Source organism: Notamacropus eugenii, chromosome 4, assembly GCF_028372415.1.
Source record: "Notamacropus eugenii isolate mMacEug1 chromosome 4, mMacEug1.pri_v2, whole genome shotgun sequence".
NCBI classification, from domain to species: domain Eukaryota; kingdom Metazoa; phylum Chordata; class Mammalia; order Diprotodontia; family Macropodidae; genus Notamacropus; species Notamacropus eugenii.
The window spans coordinates 144,674,714-144,698,770 of NC_092875.1; the positions used below are offsets into that span (position 1 = coordinate 144,674,714).

Below are 24,057 nucleotides of genomic sequence, written 5' to 3' on the forward strand. Positions count from 1 at the left end.
TGAAGTTCTTAATGTTTGGAACCTTTGAACCTGCTAAATACATATGTATGTGTGCATAAATATATAATATATACGTTATATATACTAATACACACATATTATATACATATTTGAATGTACCCACACAGACACACATATGCATATACATATGAATATTTTAATAACTGAATTTCAATACAATTAGCTTTCATTATAAATCCATGTGTTTGATTATATATATTTAAAAGTGTTATTCTGAGAAGGGGTCCACATCCTTCTCCAGACTGTGAAGGGGTTCATAATCAAAAAAAAAAAAATTAAAAACTTCTGATCTTAAATAATGGGAGGGACTAAATAAAATACACTTCACATTCTCTAAAGCTAGCATGCATTTGGAAAATAATGTTAATTCATTTAGAATTTGAAGTCTATCTAGAGATGACTCCCAGTCCACTGAACTTGCAATATATTTGAATTGTCCTACTAACAACAGGACAGGTTGAAGTAAATTATAAATCTAAATATATTGTTCATGGGAGCATTTAATTACTTAAAAAGATAGTGCAAATAAGCATCGGAAAAAGCACTAGCTTGTTTACTATTAGTATTTTTAGGGCTCAGAGAAAGGTAGGAATTCTACAACTGAGCTAGAAGATGAACTATAGAAGGTACATGATACCTAGGATACTATTTTCAAGTCTCCTTCTGGTATTTCCAAATTCAGGGCAATAAAGAGAAGTCTAGCAGCAGACACGAAATAAACAGGAGAGCGAGATGGCTGCAAAAAGATGCAATTTATGTTTCTCAACTTCATGAGATTCTTTTTTTTTAGTTTCATAAGATGAAAACAACAGAATGTCACCACAGTGGCCTCTCCCATCTCTTTTCAGTAAAAGGAATTGCTTTCCTCTTCATTTTGTTGGAAGGCCTACATAAGGAAAATGTAATGAATTAAAAATAAATTTTAAAAAATTAAGGGAGTACTGGTTCCAGGAAAATAGAAGTATTGCCAAGGAAAGATAATGTCAAGCCTGGGTGGGGGCAGGGGGGGTCTGGTGCCAAGCAAAGCTGGGGGCTGTTCAATCAGCTCTATCTGTGCTCTATCAGTGTCTACACTCCAGCCAAATCCAGAGAAAACAAGGGAGTCAAAGATTCAGGTCAATAAGCTTATAGGCGATTTGCACAAACAGCTCCTCCAGCAAGGTAAAAAACAAAGTCATATTGGCTTTTCTTTCTTATTCTCTCTCTTTGAACTCCCTGGTCCAAACACACACTGGAAATGTCAATGTTATATGCAAGAATTTAAAGAGCTGAGCTTCTTAATCCCGTTAAGGAAAAAAAAAAAAGAAGAACAAAGTGGCCTGTAAAGATCTCCTTATTGAGCTCAAAGTGATCACGGTATAGCTGCTGCCTTCTGCTGATCCTGCTTCGAGTTGCCAAAGCATCAGAGGAGGTAAAAACATGTCATTAAAAGCACCACTGAGGAGAAAAGGAATGCCATTGATTGAAAGGGGTTTCTGAAACATGCCTAAACCTACTTTTTGATCTATGATGGAAAAATAAAATAGCAAGCATGTTGACAACAGATCAAGGTGAAAACGAGCAGCGAGTAGTTCCCGACCACAGTCCACAGAGGATGATGGGAAAGAAATACACAACAAGGTTTCCTTGATCACTGAGGGTTTAAAATGTCTTGCAGATGCTAGTTATGATGGCTTTACATGGGCCAAAGGGGGGAAAAATGTCTAGATCCTCTGCTATTTCTCTGCAACTATTTTCTATATCTGGAACCTAACTATAAAACTCCATTTCCTGGTTCAGGGTAAGAATGTTACCCTAGCAAAATATGTAAATACCAGGGAAAAGACGATCTGTTTTGGTTCTGGCCTGTCTCTCTGCTTCTCTAGTCAACAGAGGATGGGGGCAACCTGGAAACAACATACTTGGCCATTGGGAATTGAGAAAGTGAAAGAAATGATTCATGTCACCCTAAGATACCCCCAAGCTGCTAATCCAGAAATTGCATCGAGTTACAGATGTAGTTCCATCAAGTCCTTGGCTAAAATAACAAATAAGTTTGGTTATTGTCTAGAGAAATAGGGTAAATGCACTGTTATGTTGTACCTCTACTCTAAATCATCATCTCCATGCCAGTTAAGTCTCTACAGATAACATAACTATTCAGTACATAAGTTTTAGCTCTTTTTAAAAGTATTTTATTTCAAGTACTAAGCCAGGGTGTTGATTAGTGTCTTAATTATTTTCAAATCAAAACATATAGGGAAAAACATGAATTATAGGTTGTTTTACTACGAGGATTTAATCCTATCATAGAGGAAGCAAAAATTTCTAATTTCTTCCCCTGAAACTACTTTTGTCAGAGAAAAGCAAAAATACAAGCACTGCAGGTGATCATGACCAAGAATGTTATTCAAATTCAGTATATTCTAAGCTCTACTTATCCACTATGTAAAGCCTCAGCTATTTTCAAATGGGTCAGTTGCCAAGCTTTTCAGATTGTTTAGAATTTACCCTTTAAATGAAGGAATTTATGAAATATTAAAGATTTTTGGGGGAAGGGGTTATTTTTAAAATGTATACTGTCTACTAAATATTATTATATAAATTTTTCTCAGTGGGCTAGGAATCATTATTTTGAAATGAATATGCTTAAGATGTAGCAGTAAATGCAGACATGGACTGTGTGGATCATGGGTTAGAAATTTCTATCTTCAGAATGAATTCTATGATGGCTTTCCTTACACCATACTGAGGTGCCCTATGGGCTTACCAAGGTACAGGTAGCTCTTTGTGTATCATTATTCACATAGAGTACAAGTGAAGCCTATTCCTTCAAGGTCCAAAGTATTAGAATCTACCATACATTTGTGTACCTCCATATTATCCTCCCAAATACAAGAAATGTCTGTTGCTTACAAGAGCTACAGCATTTATATAAATATCTCTATTTTTCCATTAAATTATAAAATTGTTCTATCTTCTGAATCTTAAGTGGCATCTTTGGTTTAATACCATATCACTACTTGTAACTGCCGCTGGCATCAGCATTTTTGATGTTACTGTCTTCCCTTTTTTTCTAATTTCAACTTTCTTTGTCTTCTTAATTCATTGGCTGACGTTTCTCAAATCTTAAACCAAAGGCTGGTCTTTTACAAGCAACAACAAATTGGAATACTTTTTTTCCTCCCATGTGTCAGGATAACCAGTTATAAAGCATCAAGTATACTCTTTGGATCTTCATCTGGTTACATATTAGTTTCTGGCTAATTTTGCAGGAAATGCATCTTTGCTACCAATAGGTATTTAGGGAGGAGTATGAAGATATGATTTTTGAGCAATGTTTCTTATCTTGTGGTCCATGAACTTATAAATCAAAAAGGAAGAACTATAACCATTTCAAAGCAATTAGTTTCCCTTGTAAACCTTTATATTTTATGTATTTTAAGACATTATTATTCTTAGAGTGAGGTCATCTATGGGCTTCACAAAACTGCCTAATGGCCCCACAACATAAGAAACTTGAGAATCCTAACTCTAGAAATATTCCACCAGGTTTATGGAAAGCTGGTCTACAGATAGAAGAGCATTTTTACTGTACTTCATTTTTATTTATTTGAATTTTATTTTTCAAAGGTTCAAGAAAATAATCTATTCAAATCTTCTGGTGTTCAGGGGTAAAAGAAAAAGTCTCCAGTCATCCTTTTGTGTGTCCTCTATGATGTTAAGGATGCAACATGTCACCCCTCACCTCATTTTTCCAAACTAAAGAACCCCACTTCCTTTTAATTGTCATTACTGTGAGATACAAAAAAAAAATAGAACTATATTCTATAGTTCAGATGGGAGTGCAGCATATGATACATATGGTATAGTATTTTTTGCTGGTATGCCAATATCCTTCCTGAGAATGTAGATCATGTCTTCAGGGAATAATCTACAATGACACTTAGGTCACATTTCTGGGTAATTACTGTTGACCTCAAGTCCATTATCCTAAATGGGGTTTGGATTATTGTTCTGGAAAACCATGACCTTTCAGTTACCAGTAATGAAGCTCATCTTCCACTTTTCTGCCTACTTACGCAGCTTCCTAACACCTCTCTGCAGTTTATTCTAAAATCCAGGTGAAGAGCTTAGTGTCCCTGGTAAACTTCCAGATGTATTTGTACTCTCCAATCTTGCATCGTTAAGCTGAAATTCTACATGCTCATTACCAGGAGTCCCCCACTCCCAGAATCCCTCCTACTTTTCATGTCTTTTCCTATTAGAATCAGAGTTCATGGAGAGCACTTGTACTTGCATTTTCAGTGCTCAGTACAGGGCCTGGAACATAGTAAGCACTTAATAAATGCAGGTTTTGGGGTGGGTTTTTTGTTTGTTTGTTTGTTTTTTAGTTGTGTGACTGACCCCTGGCAGATCCTGCTATTACTACTTATCCTTCCAGAGGAATTTCTAATTATCCTTAGAATTGTCTGAGCTGATTCAGGTATTTCTGGATTCTAAGTGGGATTTCTACATTACTACAGTGTGGAATGAGGAGATAAAGTTCTGTATGTGGTTTTGTAGACTACCAGATGTTGTTCCTAATATTTTGATTGATTCAAAACATTTTCCAGCCAACTCCCTTGTCTGTCAAGTATCAAGGGAGAAAAAAAAAACACTTTTAAGCCCTAAAGTTCAATATGGTTGCAACTTGCTTCCCTCTCATAAAAAAGACATTTGATTATGATATTTTGTTTCATTTTAATAATCAATACAGTGAATGAAATAATACATTCACACAGTTTTTGAGATAACCAGAAAAATGTTCTTTCAGTAAGATATCATTTAATTATTCAGAAACCACTTGACAACTAAGGATGACAAAGCATATGCATAAGAATTTATAAAAGGACGTCTTCTTACCACCATTTAAATGGTAAAGAAATGGAGTTGGGACAAAAATTTTTTTAGTAACATTCTCCACATAAAGGTATGAATTATAGGGAAGGCTTTAGTAACCTAGTACTTCAATTCTAATGTCCTATTGGTCGTATGTAGTAGTATATATTTCCAGGAGGTATTCTTTTGCTTTTGTATTCTATTTTTCGGGTGATATTTCTATGGTGCTATCCTGTTTCAGGAGTGTGTGTATGTGTTTATGAGTGTGTATGTATGTATGTGTGTGTGTAACAAGATTTTTATATCAAATCATTCAGTCATTCTAAAAACTCTTTTATCCACAAAAAAAGGAGCTAATAAAACTTGCATTAAGAAATACACAGGGTTATTACGAAGATCAAAGGATCTATCTATCTACCTACACACACATACAGACACATACATGTTTACATGTATTTATATAAATATTAGTATATGTGAATGTATGTGTAAATATATTCACATATATGCAAATATGTATATATATGTGTATATATATACTTACACACACACAGAGAAAGAGTATGAGTATATTTTTGATCTGTATAACCTTGTGAAATTGGAATTATTAGCTTCATTTTCTAGACAAGATAAGGAGATTTAAAAATCTTTGATTGGTCTAATAATACAATCTTGTCCATTCTTGAGACTTGTTTTCTAACACTAAATTTCTTTTCGATGTAAGCCATGTTTCATAATGGCTGGCATACATACTGATATTTCAGATGACACAAAGCTGGGAGAAAGGGCTAATGCCCTTGATGATAGTCAAGATTCAAAATGATCTTGGAATCTTAGTGAATATTAGTCATTATGAGTCAACAGCATTATATGGTAGCCAACCAAAGTCAATGATTCTGTAGGTTGTAGCAAGGTGTCCAAAATGTGGGGGAGATGCTGGGAGGGTGAACTTAACATACTCTGTTCTGTGTAGATAAGGCATATATTAATACGCTATTCTCCAGGAGAAACATTTTAGGAAGGTCATTTATTAGTAAAAATAGAAGCACTAATTAACATTGATGGAGCACTTTAGGATTCGCAAAATGCTTTATATAAATTGTCATATTTGATTTTATCTACAGAAGAACCTTGTCAGGTAGATACTATTATTATCAACTTTTCCTTGATGACAATACCAAGGGAATTTGAGAGATATCAAGTTACTTGTCCACATTCTCCCAGCCACTAAGTGGACGAGGAAGGACTGAAACTCAGATCTTACTGACTCCAAGTGTGACAATCTCTCCATTACACCATTTAGCTCACTGGTAAGTTGAAGCCATAAAAAAAAAAAATAAGGGTTTCTAAATCATGCAATATGAAGACTTTAAGGAATTCAGGACATTTTTGCCTAACAAAGATATGATCCAGGGGCAGAGCCAAGGTGATGGTGCAGAAACAGAACCTTGCTAGAGCTCTCCCCACAAGTCCAGTAAAATACCTATAGAAAATGACTCTAAACAAATTTTGGAGCTGCAGAACCTACAAAACCCACATGATGGAGGGAAGCAAATCTCCAGCTGAAGACAGCCTGAAAGGTTGATGGGAAGCATCTATCACGGCACTGGGCACAGAGCACAGTCCAGCATAAGCTGCACTGGCACAGATGAGACCTGAATAGGCCTCAGGGGGACTGAATCTTGGGCACCTATAGCAGTTTACAGATTTCACAACCTACACAACGCCAAGGACAAATTGGAAGGACAGCTATGGGACCTGTGTGACAGAGTAGAGTGGTCCGGCCCCAGCCACAGGGCTGTGGAAAGGGTGGAGGAGCAGAGTCAGCTGTTTCTGGAACCCTAGGCCCACAGATTGTGGGGGGATTAAGCTGCTGACAGTACACACTTCAACCCCCGGTGGAAGCAGAGAACTACCTTGACAAAGAGCTCAAAAGTCAAGTAAGTGGCTGGGGAAATGAGCAAAAACCGGAAAAAGAATCAGAGTATAGAATCTTACTTTAGTGACAAGGAAGACCAAATTATACAAACAGAAGAAGACAACAAAGTCAAAACTCCTACCTCCAAAGCCTCCAAGAAAAATATGAATTGGTCTCAGACCATGGAAGAACTCAAAAAGGATTCTGAAAATCAAATAAGAGAAATAGAGGAAAAATTGGAAAAAGAAGTGAGTGATGCAAGAAAATCATGAAAAATGAGTCAACTGCTTGCCAAAGGGGACCCTAAAAATGCTGAAGAAAATAACACCTTAAAAATGAACTCGAATGACAAAAGAGATCCAAAAAACCGATGAAGAGAAGAATGCCTTAAAAAGTAGAACTGGTCAGATGGAAAAGGGGGACCAAAAGCTCACTGAAGATAATAATTTCTTAAAGATTAGAATGGAGCAGAGAGAAGCTAATAACTTTGTGAAAAATCAAGAAATTATTTAAAAAAGGAATGAAAAATAGCAGACAATGTAAAATATCTCATTGAAAAATCACTGACCTGGAAAATATATCCAAGAGAGACAATTTAAAAATTATTTGACTACTTGAAAGCCATGATCAAAAACATAGCCTAGACATCATCTTTCAAGAAATTATCAAGGAAAACTGCCCTGATACTCTAGAAGCAGAGGGTAAAATAGATATTGAAAGAATCCTCTTATTGCCTTCTGAAAAACATCCCAAAAGGAAAACTCCTAGAAATATTGTAGCCAAATTCCAGAGCTTACTGGTCAAGGAAAAACTATTGCAAACAGCCAAAAAGAAACAACTTGAGTATTGTGGAAACACAATCAGGAAACACAAGATCTAGCAGCTTCTACATTAAGAGATCTCAGGGCTTGAAATATGATATTCCAGAGGTCAAAAGAGCTAAGATTAAAACCAAGAATCAGCTACCCAGCAAAACTTAGCATAATACTTCAAGGGGGAAAATTAGTCATTCAATGAAATAGGCTTTCAAGCATTCTTGATTCAAAGTTCAGAGTTGAATAGAAAACATGACTTTCAAACACAAGAATCAAGAGAAGCATGAAAAGATGAACAGGAAAGAAAAATCATAAGGGACATACTAAAGTTGAACTGTTTACATTCCTACATGGAAAGATAATATTTGTAACTTGAGACTTTTCTCAGTATTAAGCTAGTTTGAAGGATTATATACATATAGACAGAGGGCACAGGGTGAGTTGAATATGAAGGGATTATATCTAGAAAAATAAAATTAAAGGGTGAGAGAGGAATATATTAGGAGGAGAAAGGGAGAAATAGAATGGGATAAATTATCTCTCACATAAAAGAGGGAAGAAAAAGCTTTTTCAATGGAGGGGAAGAGAGGGGAAGCAAGAGGGGCAGAGTGAACCTTATTCTCATCAGATTTGACTTAAGGAGGGAATAACATGCACACTCAATTTGGTATGAAAAAATCTATCTTATATTACAGGAAAGTAGGGAGGAAAGGGATAAGCGGTGGATGGTGGGGGAGGATGATAGAAGGGAGGGCAAATGGGAGGAGGAGATAATTAGAAGTAAATATTTTTGAGGAGAGTGTAACATTAATGAGAATTAAAGACCTTCTTCCTCATACATTAATGGGCCTGCCCATTAAGGGAAGTTTGATTAGGGGAGATTTATTTTGTAGGAAGGCCCACACCTTTTGTTAATTTCTAATGAGGCACCAGTTCTCAAGGGTCATGATGTTCTCTGGCTCTGAAAAGTCAATAAATACTCAGGTGAGGTTTTGTTTTGGGGCTTACTCATCAGAAGTGTTTGTTTGGCCAGATGAAACTATGGGTAGTTAAGGTACCCCTCAGCTTTGAAACCCCAGATGTTGGTGCTTCTCTCTCTGGTAACTAATGTATGTATGTAATGGTCAGACAGTTGGATCTGTTTACTGATCTATGATGTATGTGTTGCTTATGGTCTGACAGTTGGAAGCCCTGTCCGTTGGTCTTTATTTCTGTTTGTATTTTCTTTTTTTCCCCTAAACTGAGTGAGTGATACATGTGCTTGATTAAAGTAGACTGTTGACCCCTCAGAAGTTACCTTTCCTTTTAGAAAAGCAGAGCTAAGAACCTGTATAGCAGGCCTTCCTATGTATTCTGGCGTCCTCGCTGTTACAGAGGGCTATGGTCAAAAGAGAGAATAGAATAAATGGGGGGCAAGATAGGATGGAGAGAAATATAGTCTATCACATTATGACTGTTATGGAAATGTTTTGCATGATTACATACGTATAACCTATATTGAACTGCATGCCTTCTTAGTGGTAATGGGTCAGGAGGGACAAAGGGAGAGAAGTTAGAACACAAAGTTTTAAAAATTAATGCTCAAAATTGTTTTCACATGCAACAGGAAAATAAGACATACAGGCAATGGGGTATAGAAATCTATCTTGCCCTACAAGAAAATTATAGGGGAGGGGGATGACAGCAGGGAGAGGTGTGATAAAAGAGAGGGCAGATTGGGGGAAGGGGTAATCAAAATGAATGATTTCTTGGTGGAGGGAAAAGACGGGGGGAAAATTTGGAAGTCAAAATCTTGTGGAGGTGAATGCTGAAAACTAAAAATTAATTAATTTTTAAAAAAAGAAAAGGAAGGACAAACAACAATTATCACAGTAATACATGAATGTGGTATGTCTTATCCCTCTACTAGAGTATAAGATATATGAGGACAGGAGCTGGGTCTTAAGAATTAATCAGTATTGATGAAGGTCCTACTGGGTCCCCTACTAGCCACTAAGGGTATACATATAAAGGATACAACATTCCCAACTGTTAATAGTTAATGTTTGTCTTTTCCCTACACTTTGTATTTATCTGAAGCCTAATGTAATTGCTTAATAAATGGGTTTTTTAATTTTTTTTTAAAGGCATGACCAAGGGAAGACATGATAGCCACCTGTTCTGAAGGAAAGAGATTGAATTTTGAAGGTCAAACTAGAAACAATGGGCAGAAGCTGCTGAATCAGATTTTAGATTTGATATAAGGGAAATTTTTTTTAAAACTGCTCTCCAAAAGTGTTGCCTCAGAAGATCATGCATTTGCCCTTCACTGGTAGCCTAAATAGTATATTGTAGAAGACAACTCTTAATTAAGTATGGGTTAGGCCAGAAGACTTAAAATCCCTTTGAATTTTAAATTTAAATATGATAAAATCCAAGAAAAAATGTTCAACTCACACCTCTCATCTACAAATTATCTAAAATATTTCTTTTTTTAATGAAGTTACAATTGAATGACATTAATTCCTATTAAACTAATGATTTATACAACTTTATTAAAGCTTCAAACTGAATTGAAAATTTGGAACATCTGACATTTTAAAAATATCAGTGGGGAGTAAAATATGGAGAGAAGAAAGATTTTCTAATCAGGAAAGACATCTTTCACTTCCTTTGAATTTTTTTGATCAAGAATAAATGAGAATAGATCTCAAGTTCCACTTTTCTACTTCTGAATTTGCTGTTATTGTCAAGTTATAGAACTATAAAAATAGGCCTTTTGTTATGTAACTGTTCTCATATATGAACAATCTTTAAGTGAGATCAAATGTTCTTTCTACAGCACTTTCGAAAAGTTTCATGAATTAAACTGCCTCCCTCTGAAACGCCTTCGTACAAAATCCTACATAAAGCTCCTAGATAATGATTTTAGTTTTAATCCTTGGTTCACTCCTCCTACCCAAAATTTCACACTAATATTCACATAAATCAAATTTATTGAACAAATCAGCAGACATCAAGCTCTTTTGGTGCCTAATCTAATAATGTCTTTTCTCAGTTTTCAATGATAGAAAACTACTTGCACTACTAATACAGAAATCAAAGGAAGAAAACCTCACTTCTTTATTTTTTCTTAGGAAAACCTTTTTCTGGCATCTGTCTCAAATAAATGTAGACATAAATGATATGATGTGTATTTTTCTTAGGTTCATCCTAAGCCTATAAGATTCTTAGTCCCATGTCAAGAACCCACTGATTTCTGTGGACTATACTGCAACCAGATCAAAGATGGAGGAAAGGACTTATACATGTCCAAAAATCTTTGTAAAAGTTCTTTTTCGTGGTGGCAAAGAGCTGGAAATGGAGGGTGTGCCCATCAATTAAGGAATGGCTGGACAGGTTATTGCATATAAATATAAAGGAACACTACTATCCTGTAAGAAATGATAAAAGGGACAGTTTCAAAGAAACCTAGGAAGACTTGTATGAACTGATACTGGGTAAGGAAGCAGAATAAGGAGAATGCTTTATGAAATAATAATCCCATCATATAAATGAATAGTTTCGATAGACTTAAGAACTCTTTTCAATGCAGTGATCAACTGTGATTCCAGGGGGCTGAGACATGCCAATATTTTGTTGTTGAATTTATTTGGCTTGACTATGCAAATTTGTCAAAAGGTTAAGGTTTTTTAAGAGATAGGGCAGGTAGGAGAGAGAAAAAATAAAAATGTGTTAATTAAACATATAACATCAAATTAAAAATAAATAAAAAGGTTCTTCATAAAATCTTTTCATATCTCTTTAGAGGAAAAGATGTTACAGTAAAATTTAAAACATTATCCTCAAAGTTAATTAAATTGGAAAAAGAAAAAACTGTTTTTGCTTAGAATATCAGGCTCAATGGTAAGAAAAATATGTAATGCTTTTCTAACCCTTCCTCCATTACTTTGATACCTGGGTCAAAGTCCCCATTCTACCACATGCCACTGAGAAGCACTCTGCAAGCTACACTCATGAAGCACATAGTGAGCTTCCCAAAGTATAATGACTTTTTCTAGGGCTAGGTGAGAGGCAAGGGATTTCCTATAGTTCATTCATAAGCATCAGCTCTGATTCTCTCCTGTACTTCATTCATGAGGTTAAGTCTTACCTAACCTTTCTAGAACAGCTGATAATATATGTATCTAGTATGTATGTGTGTGTATGTATATATATGTACACAAATATACACATATATACATACATTTAGATAGATATACACACATACACAAAAGCCAGTACTGTGTATAAAAAGATACTTAAGTACTTGTTAAATCAATGACAGATTATTAGAGAAATATCTCCTTTCCTACCTCTCTTGATGGACTAAAGCTTTCTCAGAAATCAAATCAATTTTCATGATTAGGGTCAAAGTTGCCAATGAAATTCATGAAAAGCTCAAAATAATTTCTCTGCTCAAGAAGTTCATAAAATAAATAAAATGTACACATACACATTCTTTCTGCCTCCCTTGCTTCTTAACCCCCCTCTCATTCACTTTCTCCCTACCACACAGGTGCACATGTACACATCATTCACGCCCTCCTAACAATGCCTGGGAAACAACTGTGGAAAAGTACCAGCTAATCTAAGCTACATAAGAGGGTTAAATTGGGCAGAAATTCTATAAAAGATTAAAGCACCATGTGAAAAAAGCAAGCAAACAGGCATTGATATTGGTAGACAGGATGATGGTTGGAAACAAGCATAGACCTAATGTACCTCCAGGGCTAATATTTTAGACAATCAAAGGAACATCTAGAATTATGCAAGGCACTGCTTTTCTCTGACCACTGATTATCTACAAAATATAATCAAGGATTGCTATTTAATGCCAATTCCCTGAAACATCTATTTTCCAAAAATGAGTTCAGCTACAAGAGAAAACATGGACTTACTGTAGTTATTCTGCCACCTTACATCTGGAGATCAATTTCAAAGTGCTTCTTAGAAAAACATAATGCTAGTATTTTCTTCACTCTTTCCATCCCCAAAGCCAAACCTATATTAATCTTAGAAAACCTTCAAACACTCCTACCAATCACAGCATTTATTTGTGAATTTTTTTTACAGACACCCACTCAATTATGTTCACGCTTCACATTTTTAGTGTTTTTTTTAATTTCCTAAGCTCTATAAAATGTCTGAGTAAATGGGCTCTCAAAGACTGTATTTCATCCAATCATTACACAGTATTGATTACCTTTATTACAAAAGTATTCCACTTCTTCACAGCTCAGATTTTCAGGCCCAAATTCTGTGGAAAAGCTTTCCTCCAATGGAAAGTCTCCTTTAAGGATGATGTCATTTCCCTCAGATAGACACTCTTCCTCTTCATCATCAACAGCATCTTCAAGGGGCCCTTGAAAAAGAATCAGGGACACTGTACCAACCACATCCAACAGAAAATAGTGAAATACAAGAATGATAAGCAAAGGTGCTGAGAAGAATATATCCTTTTACAAATGATTCCATGTATGGGAACCACAAAAGGAGATGCCACATGCATATTAAAAAAAAAAAAAAAGAAAGAAAGAAAGAAATGTTTACCTATAAAGAGAAATAAGTCGAAGCTAGAAGATCTGAGGTTACCATCTAGACAGCCATCTTCATCAAATCCCCCCTCCCACATCCAAGTCTTAATTTTTAGTTATCTCCTGCAGAGCAAAACCTGTGTGCAATTTATGTTCATTTGTTAAAATTAACTGTCTGGTAAAGCGTACAAGTCTCTTTTACACAGTTGTACAATTTTACCTGAGATTTTAATAAAGATTTAAAGTAATTGAATGCATTTTAATTGAACTGAGATTTTAATAAAGTCTATACTTTCAAAAATCCATCTTAAGAGCGGATGCTGAAAAAAGATTTCATTATACATGTTCGAGGCTCGAAGAAAAATTACATATTTCTCTCCCTGATGAAAGCATAACCCCGTTCATAATTAATTGAATTTTTTCTGAAATGAAAAGTAGTTTTCTAATGAAAAAATGTAATTTGTATTTATGTGATAGTTTTTCCGGAATAAAAATACAACTCCTATACACTGAATAACAGTGAGGTGCATGACATTAACGGCCCTATTTTACTGAATGGAGAGGGAAGGGTATGGTTGTTAAGATGGCCCTGAAGTGGACAATATGGGAATATCATGAGATTTGCTGTGAATTTCTGACTGCTTCTAAAGAATTGGAGGAGTTAGACTCAATCTTCTAAGTAGACTCCTGCCTTTCCTCCTAGAGAAGCAATGCCGCATGCACTTTATTCAAAGAACACATATAATAATCTATACTAATTGTGTCTCTTTCTTGCATTCTCATAGGGAGGCTCCATATTGAAAGAAAGGCTTTCAAAATAAATCTCTCCTTGGAACAAACTGAGATATTATAGATTTACAATCAGATAGTGAAGTCAATAAGAATTTATTAAGTTCTTGCTTTGTACACGCTGCTAAGTGCTACAGATACAAAGAAAGTTCGGATTTTTTTTAAGTGCCTTCCCTCACAAAACAGGCAGAAAAAAAATTTACAAACTGAGTGTGACTATGTGCATGAGTTGATGTACCTGTGATCATATATAACTCATGCCCTGCCAACCTCACTAGGCTGTCGAGAGGATCAAATTATGTTACATAGGAAAATATTTTGTGTAAATCACAAATCATCATACAAATGGAAGGTTTAGCCATTTTCATCATCATTAATATTATGGCTACAACTAGATTCATTCAAAAGGTATAGAGTCAGTTGCAAAGGATTCAGTTATGACCTCACAAGCAAATAAGTATTAATAGTCATCTTAATTTCCAAGTAAACAAATAGATCTTTAGTAGAAATAATTCCCTACCTTTATAAGACCTCTGAAAAGGTAGACCTGGAATTGAACTGAAGTCAGAGGGACAAAATAAATCTACATTGTATTTTTTCCAATTTAATCATACATGAAATTTAAGAAGCTCACTTTTCCTTTTATAAATAAACTGAATCAGTTTATAATCTCTCTTTTTTTCACCTTTACAAAAATGATTTTCAAATTCTCCTAACAATACAATATGACTAGGGGAGGAAAGATTCTGATTTTTTAAAAAAATTATAATGATGAGTGAACTTATATTTGATCACATAAACTTAAACTTTACAATTTTAATTAAAAATTTTGCCTGATGAAAAATGGGATAACATTTCATTCTTCATTCTCCCTACCCTAATAAAATGTTTACTAAAGTAGGTTAAAAACCAAGCCTGTAATGCATACTATTATTTGGTTACTATCTATGTTCTCAAAAATAAAATAATACCTAAATAAATAACTTCTGTACAGTAAAAATGATGGAAAGATGGCTCATCTTCATTCTCACAGAGTTTCTATTCAAGCTATATTGAAGAACTGGACTTTGATAGATCTTGCATTCAGAAAAACAGTGAATTGTCTGTGGGGGAATAACTCATAGCTAAGCTCAAAACACTTGGAGCACAAGTGACCTCAGAATTTTTGGTTTCCACTACTTCATCTTACAGATGAGGAAAATGAGGTCTAATGATGTGCCCAAGATCATAACGGGAGTGAAAAAAAAAAAAAGATGAACATCTAGTCTTCTGATTCAAAAAATATTCTTTAACATGTTTGGTTGAATTTTAAAAAATAGCCTGAAAATTATTACTTTCATGCCCAAATATTGAAATTTCCATAATGTTGCCCTTATCAAATGGAGAGCAAGAAGAAATTAGCCTAAGAACTAGAAGCCAACTACATCAATTGGTCACTGACCAATAACAGGATTTTTTTAAGTTCATTTAACCCTACCATAAAATCAAGTTGAGAATAATTTGTGATTGTGAATAACTAATTAAAGAACTGTATACCTAAATGTCTGTATCAATTCAATATTTTTAAATTATTTATAAATTTCTAGCTTAGTTTAATTTCAGGATCATTAAAATGTGTTATGATGATATTTATGCTTAACTGTTTCAAAAAAGGTACAACATGCATAAGTTAATGAACAAACAAAAATTCCAATGCAAGCATGCCCATCCTTGTCGGATTATAAAGGGAAGAAAATTCACCTATTTTCTGATACACACAATTGCTCGATTTTTCCAGAATTCTAAATCTGGTACAATTGGTAATTTTACCAAACTTACTTTCTTTTCCTTAAAAGGATCTCAGAGAACAGACTGAACTTTTGGGGAAAAGAAGTTTTAAAGAAAGCTAAGAGGATCTGACTCTTGGCAACATTATAAAAAATATATATTGTTTAATGTTTCCTCAGAATACTTTAGGTGTGCAATGGGCTTCAGCACATGACAAAATTGAGAGCCTCTATAAATTAATCAGTTTGCTAAAAGTACAGAAAAAAACTCAAAACTTTGTCAATATTTAGCAATAGCATGGCATACCGGCAGAACAGAAGTCTAAATTCCCCCTTTAAAACCTACAATTTTGGACAAGCCATTAAACTTCCCAGTTCTGAATTTCATCATCTGTAAAATGAGAGAGTTAGACTAGACGGATCGTAAGGTCTCTCTTGCAGTTCTAGATCTATGATTCTAATTTATGCTCTTTGAGACTCAGATCAGTTGATTGCTTTCAGAAACCTTAAAGTCCATGTCATATAATAGTACTAATATTCAGGGGCAGTCACAACACCTGGGTATCTAAAATTCAGTTCAATTCAATTAAAAATACTTTTAAGCATCTGTCATGTGATAGGGATGAAACATATTTATAAAAGATAATTCTGTAAGCACATTTCAAGTTACTTTCAAAAAATGAAATCATATTTTAATTCAATTTACTATTTTCATTGCCAAACACTTAAGTAGAGTAAAAAAATCATTACAAACAGTTTCTAATTTTTCATTTTCCATTCTGATTTTTCCTGCTTCCTTTAGAAAACAGGTACTTAGTAGTAATTTAAATAAATGAAACACAAGTGTTCTCTTCCTTGCATTTTAAGAAGAAACAAAAAAGAGCATTTCTGAATTTATGGGTGAATTTGGATTAGTTTCTAAAGCCATTTTCTGTTTTTAAATAATTCACTCCTAAGATGTGAATTCAATAACTATTTCTTTATTAATGCTATCAAACTATGATTTAGGAAACCATTTCTCTTAAAATGCTGGATATTTACAATTTAAGATCAGATCTCATTCTATTGCTTCATATTGAATATTCCTTTAACAAGAAAATCACACTGCCCAGAGACATAAACTAACTTTGGAAGGGTGTAAGAACCGCTTGAAGCACATGTACAATTAACAGCGTCAATGAAGGAGGGAATGAAGTTAGGAAACTACTGTCTATGGGCTAGTGGGCACAGAAGTCCATTTCAGAAAATCACCACACATAATTTGATACAAATAATAATATCCACTCAGAGAAGGATCTCAACTGAGCTCCATGTGCCCTCATGGAGAAAATTAGTTCTGATTGAGGCCACTTGGCAGACGAGTGTAAGGAAATCTGAATTGTCGTTATTCCACTGCTCCAGATTCATAGATATTTACACACCCCTGCCAGAATTAATAGTCTCAACAACTTTGCTAAAAATAAGTGAGAACCAAATTTAAAAATGCAAACAATTATTAAATCTATTTTTGCAACTATATGTATATAAGTATGTGGCATATTATATATATTTATATGTGTGTCCAAGTGTGTGTGTATATATACAGACAGACAGACACAGAGAGAGAGAGAGAGAGAGAGATACATTGGGTTCTATATTACAGCAAATCCAGAGAAAGCAAAAACGTTCTTTAGAATACAATTAAGTTCTATCTCCATGAAAAAATAAATAGGGTAGTTCTCTTTGAATTCTAGACCTTAGTATATGACACAGGATCCTGGGAGACCCCATACAATGCCAACAAGAAATACTGCCCATTCCAGAGCAGAAAGATTGTGGGGTATAGAAAGTCTTACACAATCTGTAGCCACTTTCACCGATAAGGACCATGATTCCTGACACTGAGAGAGAAAAATCTTATGATGGCAAGCCTGACCTACCCAGGCATTTGGCAGAGTCCTTTGTGTAGAACTGACATACTCCTCCATTTCTGTAAGGTAAAGGCTCACACAAAGAGAAATCGCAGAATAGACATCTAAAGGTTGTTTCCTCTTATCCCTCTTATGTATGTCTGTTGGTGGGGGGAAGGGTATTTTAAAAGTGACCTAGAAGAGATGAATTAAGGAAGAACTCCTCAGTCCAAGTTTCAGCACAGTTACAAAAAAAAAAAAAAAAGGTAGCAGAATAAGTGTATACTGTGTGTAGGTAGGAAAACTATATTTGTGCAGTGTGGGACCAGCTAGAAGACAGAGACAGACTCTTCAGGGAACGAAATGCAGCATGGTTTAATAAATGCAACAGAGAAAGACTAAAATGAAAGAAAAGAGTGATAAAAGAAAGGCACAAATATTTGATGGAGTAGCAGTCAGTAATAAATGAAATTATAATTGTCATTACTCATAACGGTTTTTAAATATAGCACACAAAATATTATGCAAAATAAATGAAAACAAAAATGTGCCTTTCAAATTATGTCGAGCGTAGGGTTATATGCTACTGTTTGGGTGACTCTGTATTTCAGCCTCAAAAGGGTGTGTGTGCAGAAAAGGTTTCTTTCTAAGTGTGCGGGGGGATCAAAGCAAGAGAGAGGAACTCATCTAAAGGAGGTTATATTAGCTACAATAAGCTCACATCACTTCAGAATAGGAAGTATTCGAGGAGGAAATTAAATGCTATAGGAAACCATCATTTTATAAAGAAATATATCTCCTCAAGTGTGAAGTACTATGGTCCTGAAACCATGCAAGCAAAGATTTGACCCTTCCGCACACCAAAGAATGTACTCTTGGGCATTCATTTTTAAACAACAATTTTGGTTTGTTTGTTTGTTTTCCTGTGTTAGTTCTCTCTTCTCTTTAGGACAAACATCCTGTTATTATGGAACTGTGGAGGGACTCTGTCTCTTCACTATCCATTGATGTGCTCTAGAATTCTAGGATCTATAGTACAAGAGTTGTACAACACTAGGAAGCATCGTTTGAACTCAGGAAGTCTGGAGTTGAAATCTCACTTCTAACACCAGCTGTGTGACCCTAGGAAAGTTACTTAACTACTCTGGGTATCAGAAGAGGAGGTTGCACTAGATGGTATCTAGAGTGTCTTCCAGCTCTAAATCTTAGGCTCTTTGTGGCTGTTCTGTAATTTTTCTGTCATGTTCAACTCTTCATAACTACAATGGGTGTTTTCTTGGCAAAGCTGCTAAAGTGGTTTGCCATTTTCTTCTCCCACTCATTTTACAGATGAGGAAACTGAAGTAAACAGAAGTAAGTAACTTACCCAAGGTCACACAGCTAGTAAGCATCTGAGGCTGGATTTGAACTCTGGAGTCTTCCTGACTCCAAGGCTTGACATGTACCACTACCCCACCTAGTCACCACTTAGGCTCTTACTGTCTTCTAATATCATTCACAATCTCTATGACACGATCGCATACAGGAAAAACCAAAATATGTATGGCAGCTATTTGGCATAGGGGCTTGAGTATTACACTTGGAATCTGAAAGGCCTGAATTCGATTTCTGCCTCCAACACTAAGTAGCTTTGTTGCCCTGGCCAAGTTGTGCCTTTCAGCCTCAGTTACATCACCTATAAAATGAAGATAATAGTACATCGCTCACAAAGCTGTTGTAAGGATCAAATAAGATAATATATGAATGCGTTTTGCAAACCATAAACCACTCTACAGAGTGTCCCTCATCACCCTAAGACTTTTGGGACACACTGTATTATGGGATACCTGCTTATAATTCTTAAGACAGCTAGGTGGTCCAGTGGATAAAAAGGTCAGCTCTGGAGTCAGGAGGACTCATTTTCCTGAGTTCAAATCCAGTCTCAGACACTTACTAGCTGTGTTACTTTAAGAAAATCACTTCACCCTGTTTGCTTCAGTTTCCTCATCTGTAAAATGAGCTGGAGAAGGAAAAGGCAAACCCCTCCAGTATCTTTGCCAAGAAAACCCCAAATAGGGGTCACGAAGAGTCACACAGGACTGAAAATGATTGAACAACAGCTATTACTATTACTATTGAAAAGCGTTTTTAAAGATGTCATTAACATATCAAGGAACTCTGATAGGGATTTCCAATGCACCATTTTTTTTACTCCCTCCTTTACTTGTTTAGTTTCAGTATATTCAGCATGTTTTACATCTGATTCCATAATAATGTGTAGTTTGTCACTAGTACTGATAGCATGCATTTCTATAGCGTTCTATTTACAAAGTGGTTTTTCTCCCAACATCCTTGTGAGGTAGTAAGTACCGGTAATCTTGTCAATGTTTTAAGAAACTGAACTTTACAAAGTTTAATTAACTTGGGCAGCTAGGTAGTGCAGTGGATAGAGCACTGAGTCTGGAGTAAGGAAGATCAGACAGATTTCAGATCTGGCCTCAGACACTTAATAGCTGCATGAAGTAAAGGTAAATCCTTTAACCAATATGGGTTCCATTTACTTTATCTGTACAATGGGGATCAAAATTGCACCTACCTACTCCTCCCTGAATTGTTGTGAGGATCAAGTGAGATAATTTTGTAAAGTACATAGTAGAGTGCCTGGCACATAGTAAGTGCTATATAAATGTCAGTTTTCATCGTCACCAATATTATTGATTTTACCATGGGCACATATCTAGTAAATGCCTTAAGCCTCACTTAAAATTTTTGCCTCTGAGTCCACCATTCTTTCCACTGTAACACATAGCCGACCAGTCTAGGTCTCATCCCATCATCATTATCCACAGTGAGCAAAGGGATAAAGAATTTTTGCCATTAGAGAAAACTTCTCTCAAAATCCCAGTGAAATTAATAAGAATAGAGAGAGCTATCCCAAACTGCCTTTACCTTGATCTTTATTTGCAATCCTGCCTTTTGCTCCCCTGGGGTAAAATCTCTATACACAAAGGAGTACCAAAATGGGTTGAATTGTCCAGTATATTTTGAACAGCTGGGGAAATTAATTCAAATAACTCAAAGCACTGGATATTTTACTTAACTTTTTTTTGGATATAACCTACATAATAACTCTCTAGAACTATACTATTCCAAATGGAAATGTGTGGCTGAAATTTGTGAATATTAGGATATTACAGGTGTGAAGAATCAACATCATAGGAATCTTCTCCATCCAAGGGATCACTATTAGTAGATGTGTGCTATGGAATTCCTTTAGGCAGTGGTGTTGAACTCAAAGACAAGGGGGTGGGGTATTAAATCACACATAATAATCGCCCTGGGTCCCATACTGAATTAGATTTAAAATGTAATATTATCTATCTTGTTTCTTTCTTTTTGTTTGTTTCTTTTTGTTCAATATTTCCCACTTACATTTTAATCTGATTCCCACGTACAGAGAGTGCTGTAGGTTACATATTCAATGGGCTGGGTGTTTGTCTTCTCTGCATAAAGACATAGAAATTAGGTGGCTTGTCCAAGGTCACAGAGCTGGTCTATGTTGGAAGTGGGATCTGAACTCAGGGATCTACTGAATCTTCCATTATATTAAATCACTACATTGATATATAAATATGTAAAAACAGTGGTTCACTTTTGGCGTGGTGTATATCTATATAGTGCAGATAGTACATATAAGGATTCCTACAAAGTGCACTGGATTCAGAATCAAGAAATCTACATTCAAATACAAATTATTCCACTTCAGAAAGTAAAGACTCAGTCTCCATTTTATCTACAAAAGGAGAGGGTTAGACTTGATGATCTTTGCGTTCCCTTTAGCTCTAAATCCTATAGTTAGTGACATGAATATAATTCTTGACACACAGGAATGAATGCTAGGTGGCCAGTGAGTAGAATACCAGCCCTTGAGTTAGAAAGACTTATCTTTCCAAGTTCAAATCCAGTCTCAGACACTTGGTAGCTATGTGACCCTAAGCAAGTCATTTAACCCAATTTGCCTCAGTTTCCTCACCTGCAAAATAAGCTAGAGAAGGAAATGGCAAACCACTCTAGTAACTTTGCTGAGAAAACCTCAAATGGGGTCATGAAGAATCAGACAGAACTGAAAATAACTGAACAACCACAAAAACATGGTAGGCACTGCCCCAAACATGGTGAGATCCAAAATGAGACAGCCCCTGCTCTTAAAAAATTTACATTGTAATTCGAGGAGAAAACATATAAGTAAAGAACACACTATCTGGGACATCCCAGGTATAATGAGCTGAACCATAGCAAGTGGTCAGTCGGCACGCCCTTTCAAATCAGGCAAGTAAGCTCCTACTAATAAATACCAGGCTAAGTACTTAAGTGTTAGGTATCACAGTTACAAAAACAAGTAACAAATAAGTAACTGTAATCAAGAACACTCCATTCTAATTAGACACATAATATCCACAGAAACAGGTAGAGGCAAAACTCATATCAAGGTATATAGATGTAAATATATAATAAATATTTCAGACTTCTTTGGCAGAATAAAAATTATTAAAATGAGATCTTTCATTTCTCAAAGAGTGGTCCTGAATTTGAACTTGAAACAATAATCTAAACTGTTTTTTTCTTAGAATATTAGCCAGTGAAGTCATAATTGCTTATTAACCACCTATTATGTGCCAGGCACTGTGTTAAGCCCAGGGAGCTATTCGATGCAAAAGTTTCTACCTGTGAGGAATGCGAGTATCTACTGTATAAGTTATTTAAACTGGTATCCAACTGCTGCTTGAGATCCTACACGGAGGCCTTATATTACACTAGTCTAATATTGGAACAATTAATATAAAAGAGCCAAATATAAAGACTCAATAAAAAGAGGAATTTCTGAGTTAATACTCTCTGTACTTGCACACTTCTGTCCATTTTCTTTTTTTTAGTTAGGAGAAATTAAATAATTAAGAAAAGAGGCCAAATTATATCATAAGCACTCTTTATCTCACAATAAATTAGGACCAAAAAACCTCAACTTTTCTTCCTAAAAAAAAAAGTTTGTTTTTTTTTTTAGTGTTATCAGTTTGGGTTTGGGTTTTTTTTGTTTTTTTTTTTTTTGGTTGCTCTCAGTTGTCTGTTAAGATTTTTCAACAGCTTCCTTCAGATGCTTTCTGAGAGATCATTATTACCCCATAGGCACACCTTAAAATGCTCGACTCCTCATTTCTAGTATATTTGTTTAATGTTCATCCTGCAGAGTAGTTTAATGAGAAGGGACAGGGAAGGGGGTGTTCTCTGGACCGTATAAATCTGTACCAAACTAATGTAATTGAGCTTAACAGCAAGAATAAAGCCGTATTTCTACAGTATATAAAAAAAAAGCTATTTTAAAAGAGCAAGTTCTTCCTGCAGCCACTCACTTTTCACATAAGTTGCATCAGGGGATCTGGTAGGAAGGAAACATTTTTATTAATTTTTCCCTTATCTGCAAGAAGAATGTTGATTTTTTCATTTATGTTCCTTGCCTGCAGGTAACAGACCAGAGAATCATATAGTAGAAATTTTTCCTTTTGATTAATTTCTTTCCATGTGTTACGTTATTTCTTATATATAATTGATTTTGGGCTTTGCTGGTAGCTGTACATCTTTTTTATATCTGCCCCTACTGCTGTCCTTCAATCAAGAAAGTTGAAGGAAATTACCTGAATTTTGTTAAGTTTATTAAAAAGAGCTCTGTGAATATTTAAATTGAGTTTTGAAATGCTAATGCAAGGAAGATATTAGAGAATTTTAATGGTGGGTTCGAGTTGACCCACATGCTATTATGAAAGGGGTCAAATTTTATTCAAATTGTTTCTTTACAGTTAAAAAAAATGAACCCTTTGATTTTGTGAAAGTAGATTAATATTCTTTGCTATTAGGTCTTTTGCTACTTTGGTAGATGACGGCATAAGCTCAGTTTGTATTTCAACTCTATTTCAACATGTTCAAATTTTTAGCTTTCAACTCTACTGTTCTTGTCTCTTGGAAAATTAGAAGAGACCTCAATTGTACAGTGGAAAGGACACTGGAATTAGAGTCAGATAACCTAAGTTTGAGTCCAATATCAGTCATTTATTTACCACCTGTGTATTCATGGGTAAATCACATTATTTCTTTGAATCTCAATTCTTCAACTATGAAATGGGGAAAATAATGTTGCCACTTGCTTTTTAAAGCTATTTTGAAAAAAAGTCCTTTGTTCATCATAAAATATGCAATACATTTAAGCTATTAATCAAAGAAATGAGAGAATAATTGCATTCCTCATCATACAAGCAGTGTTATAAACAGCCAATAATCATACCCCATACAAAAAGCATTTGTCTGTATATCCAGTGCCAAGTGCAATTCATGACATACAGTAGGCACTTAACAAATACTTGCTGATTAATTTGATTAAATTTCTAAAAATAAAATGAGAAAAGGGGATAAAGA

The 24,057-nt window shown here is 35.1% G+C and overlaps 1 protein-coding gene across 2 annotated transcripts in view; it reads right to left on the reverse strand.

Annotated features, from left to right (window-relative positions):
* The window catches only part of ZFPM2 (zinc finger protein, FOG family member 2), a 568,693-nt gene that overhangs the window by 440,516 nt on the left and 104,120 nt on the right, over positions 1-24,057 (reverse strand). The window contains exon 2 of one of the 2 annotated variants that reach the window (XM_072603296.1): positions 12,839-12,997. The exons of the other annotated variant lie outside the window; for it this stretch is intronic. Coding sequence (XP_072459397.1) covers positions 12,839-12,997 — 159 coding nt within the window. The remainder of the gene's footprint in view (positions 1-12,838; positions 12,998-24,057) is intronic. 2 annotated transcript variants of the gene reach the window in all.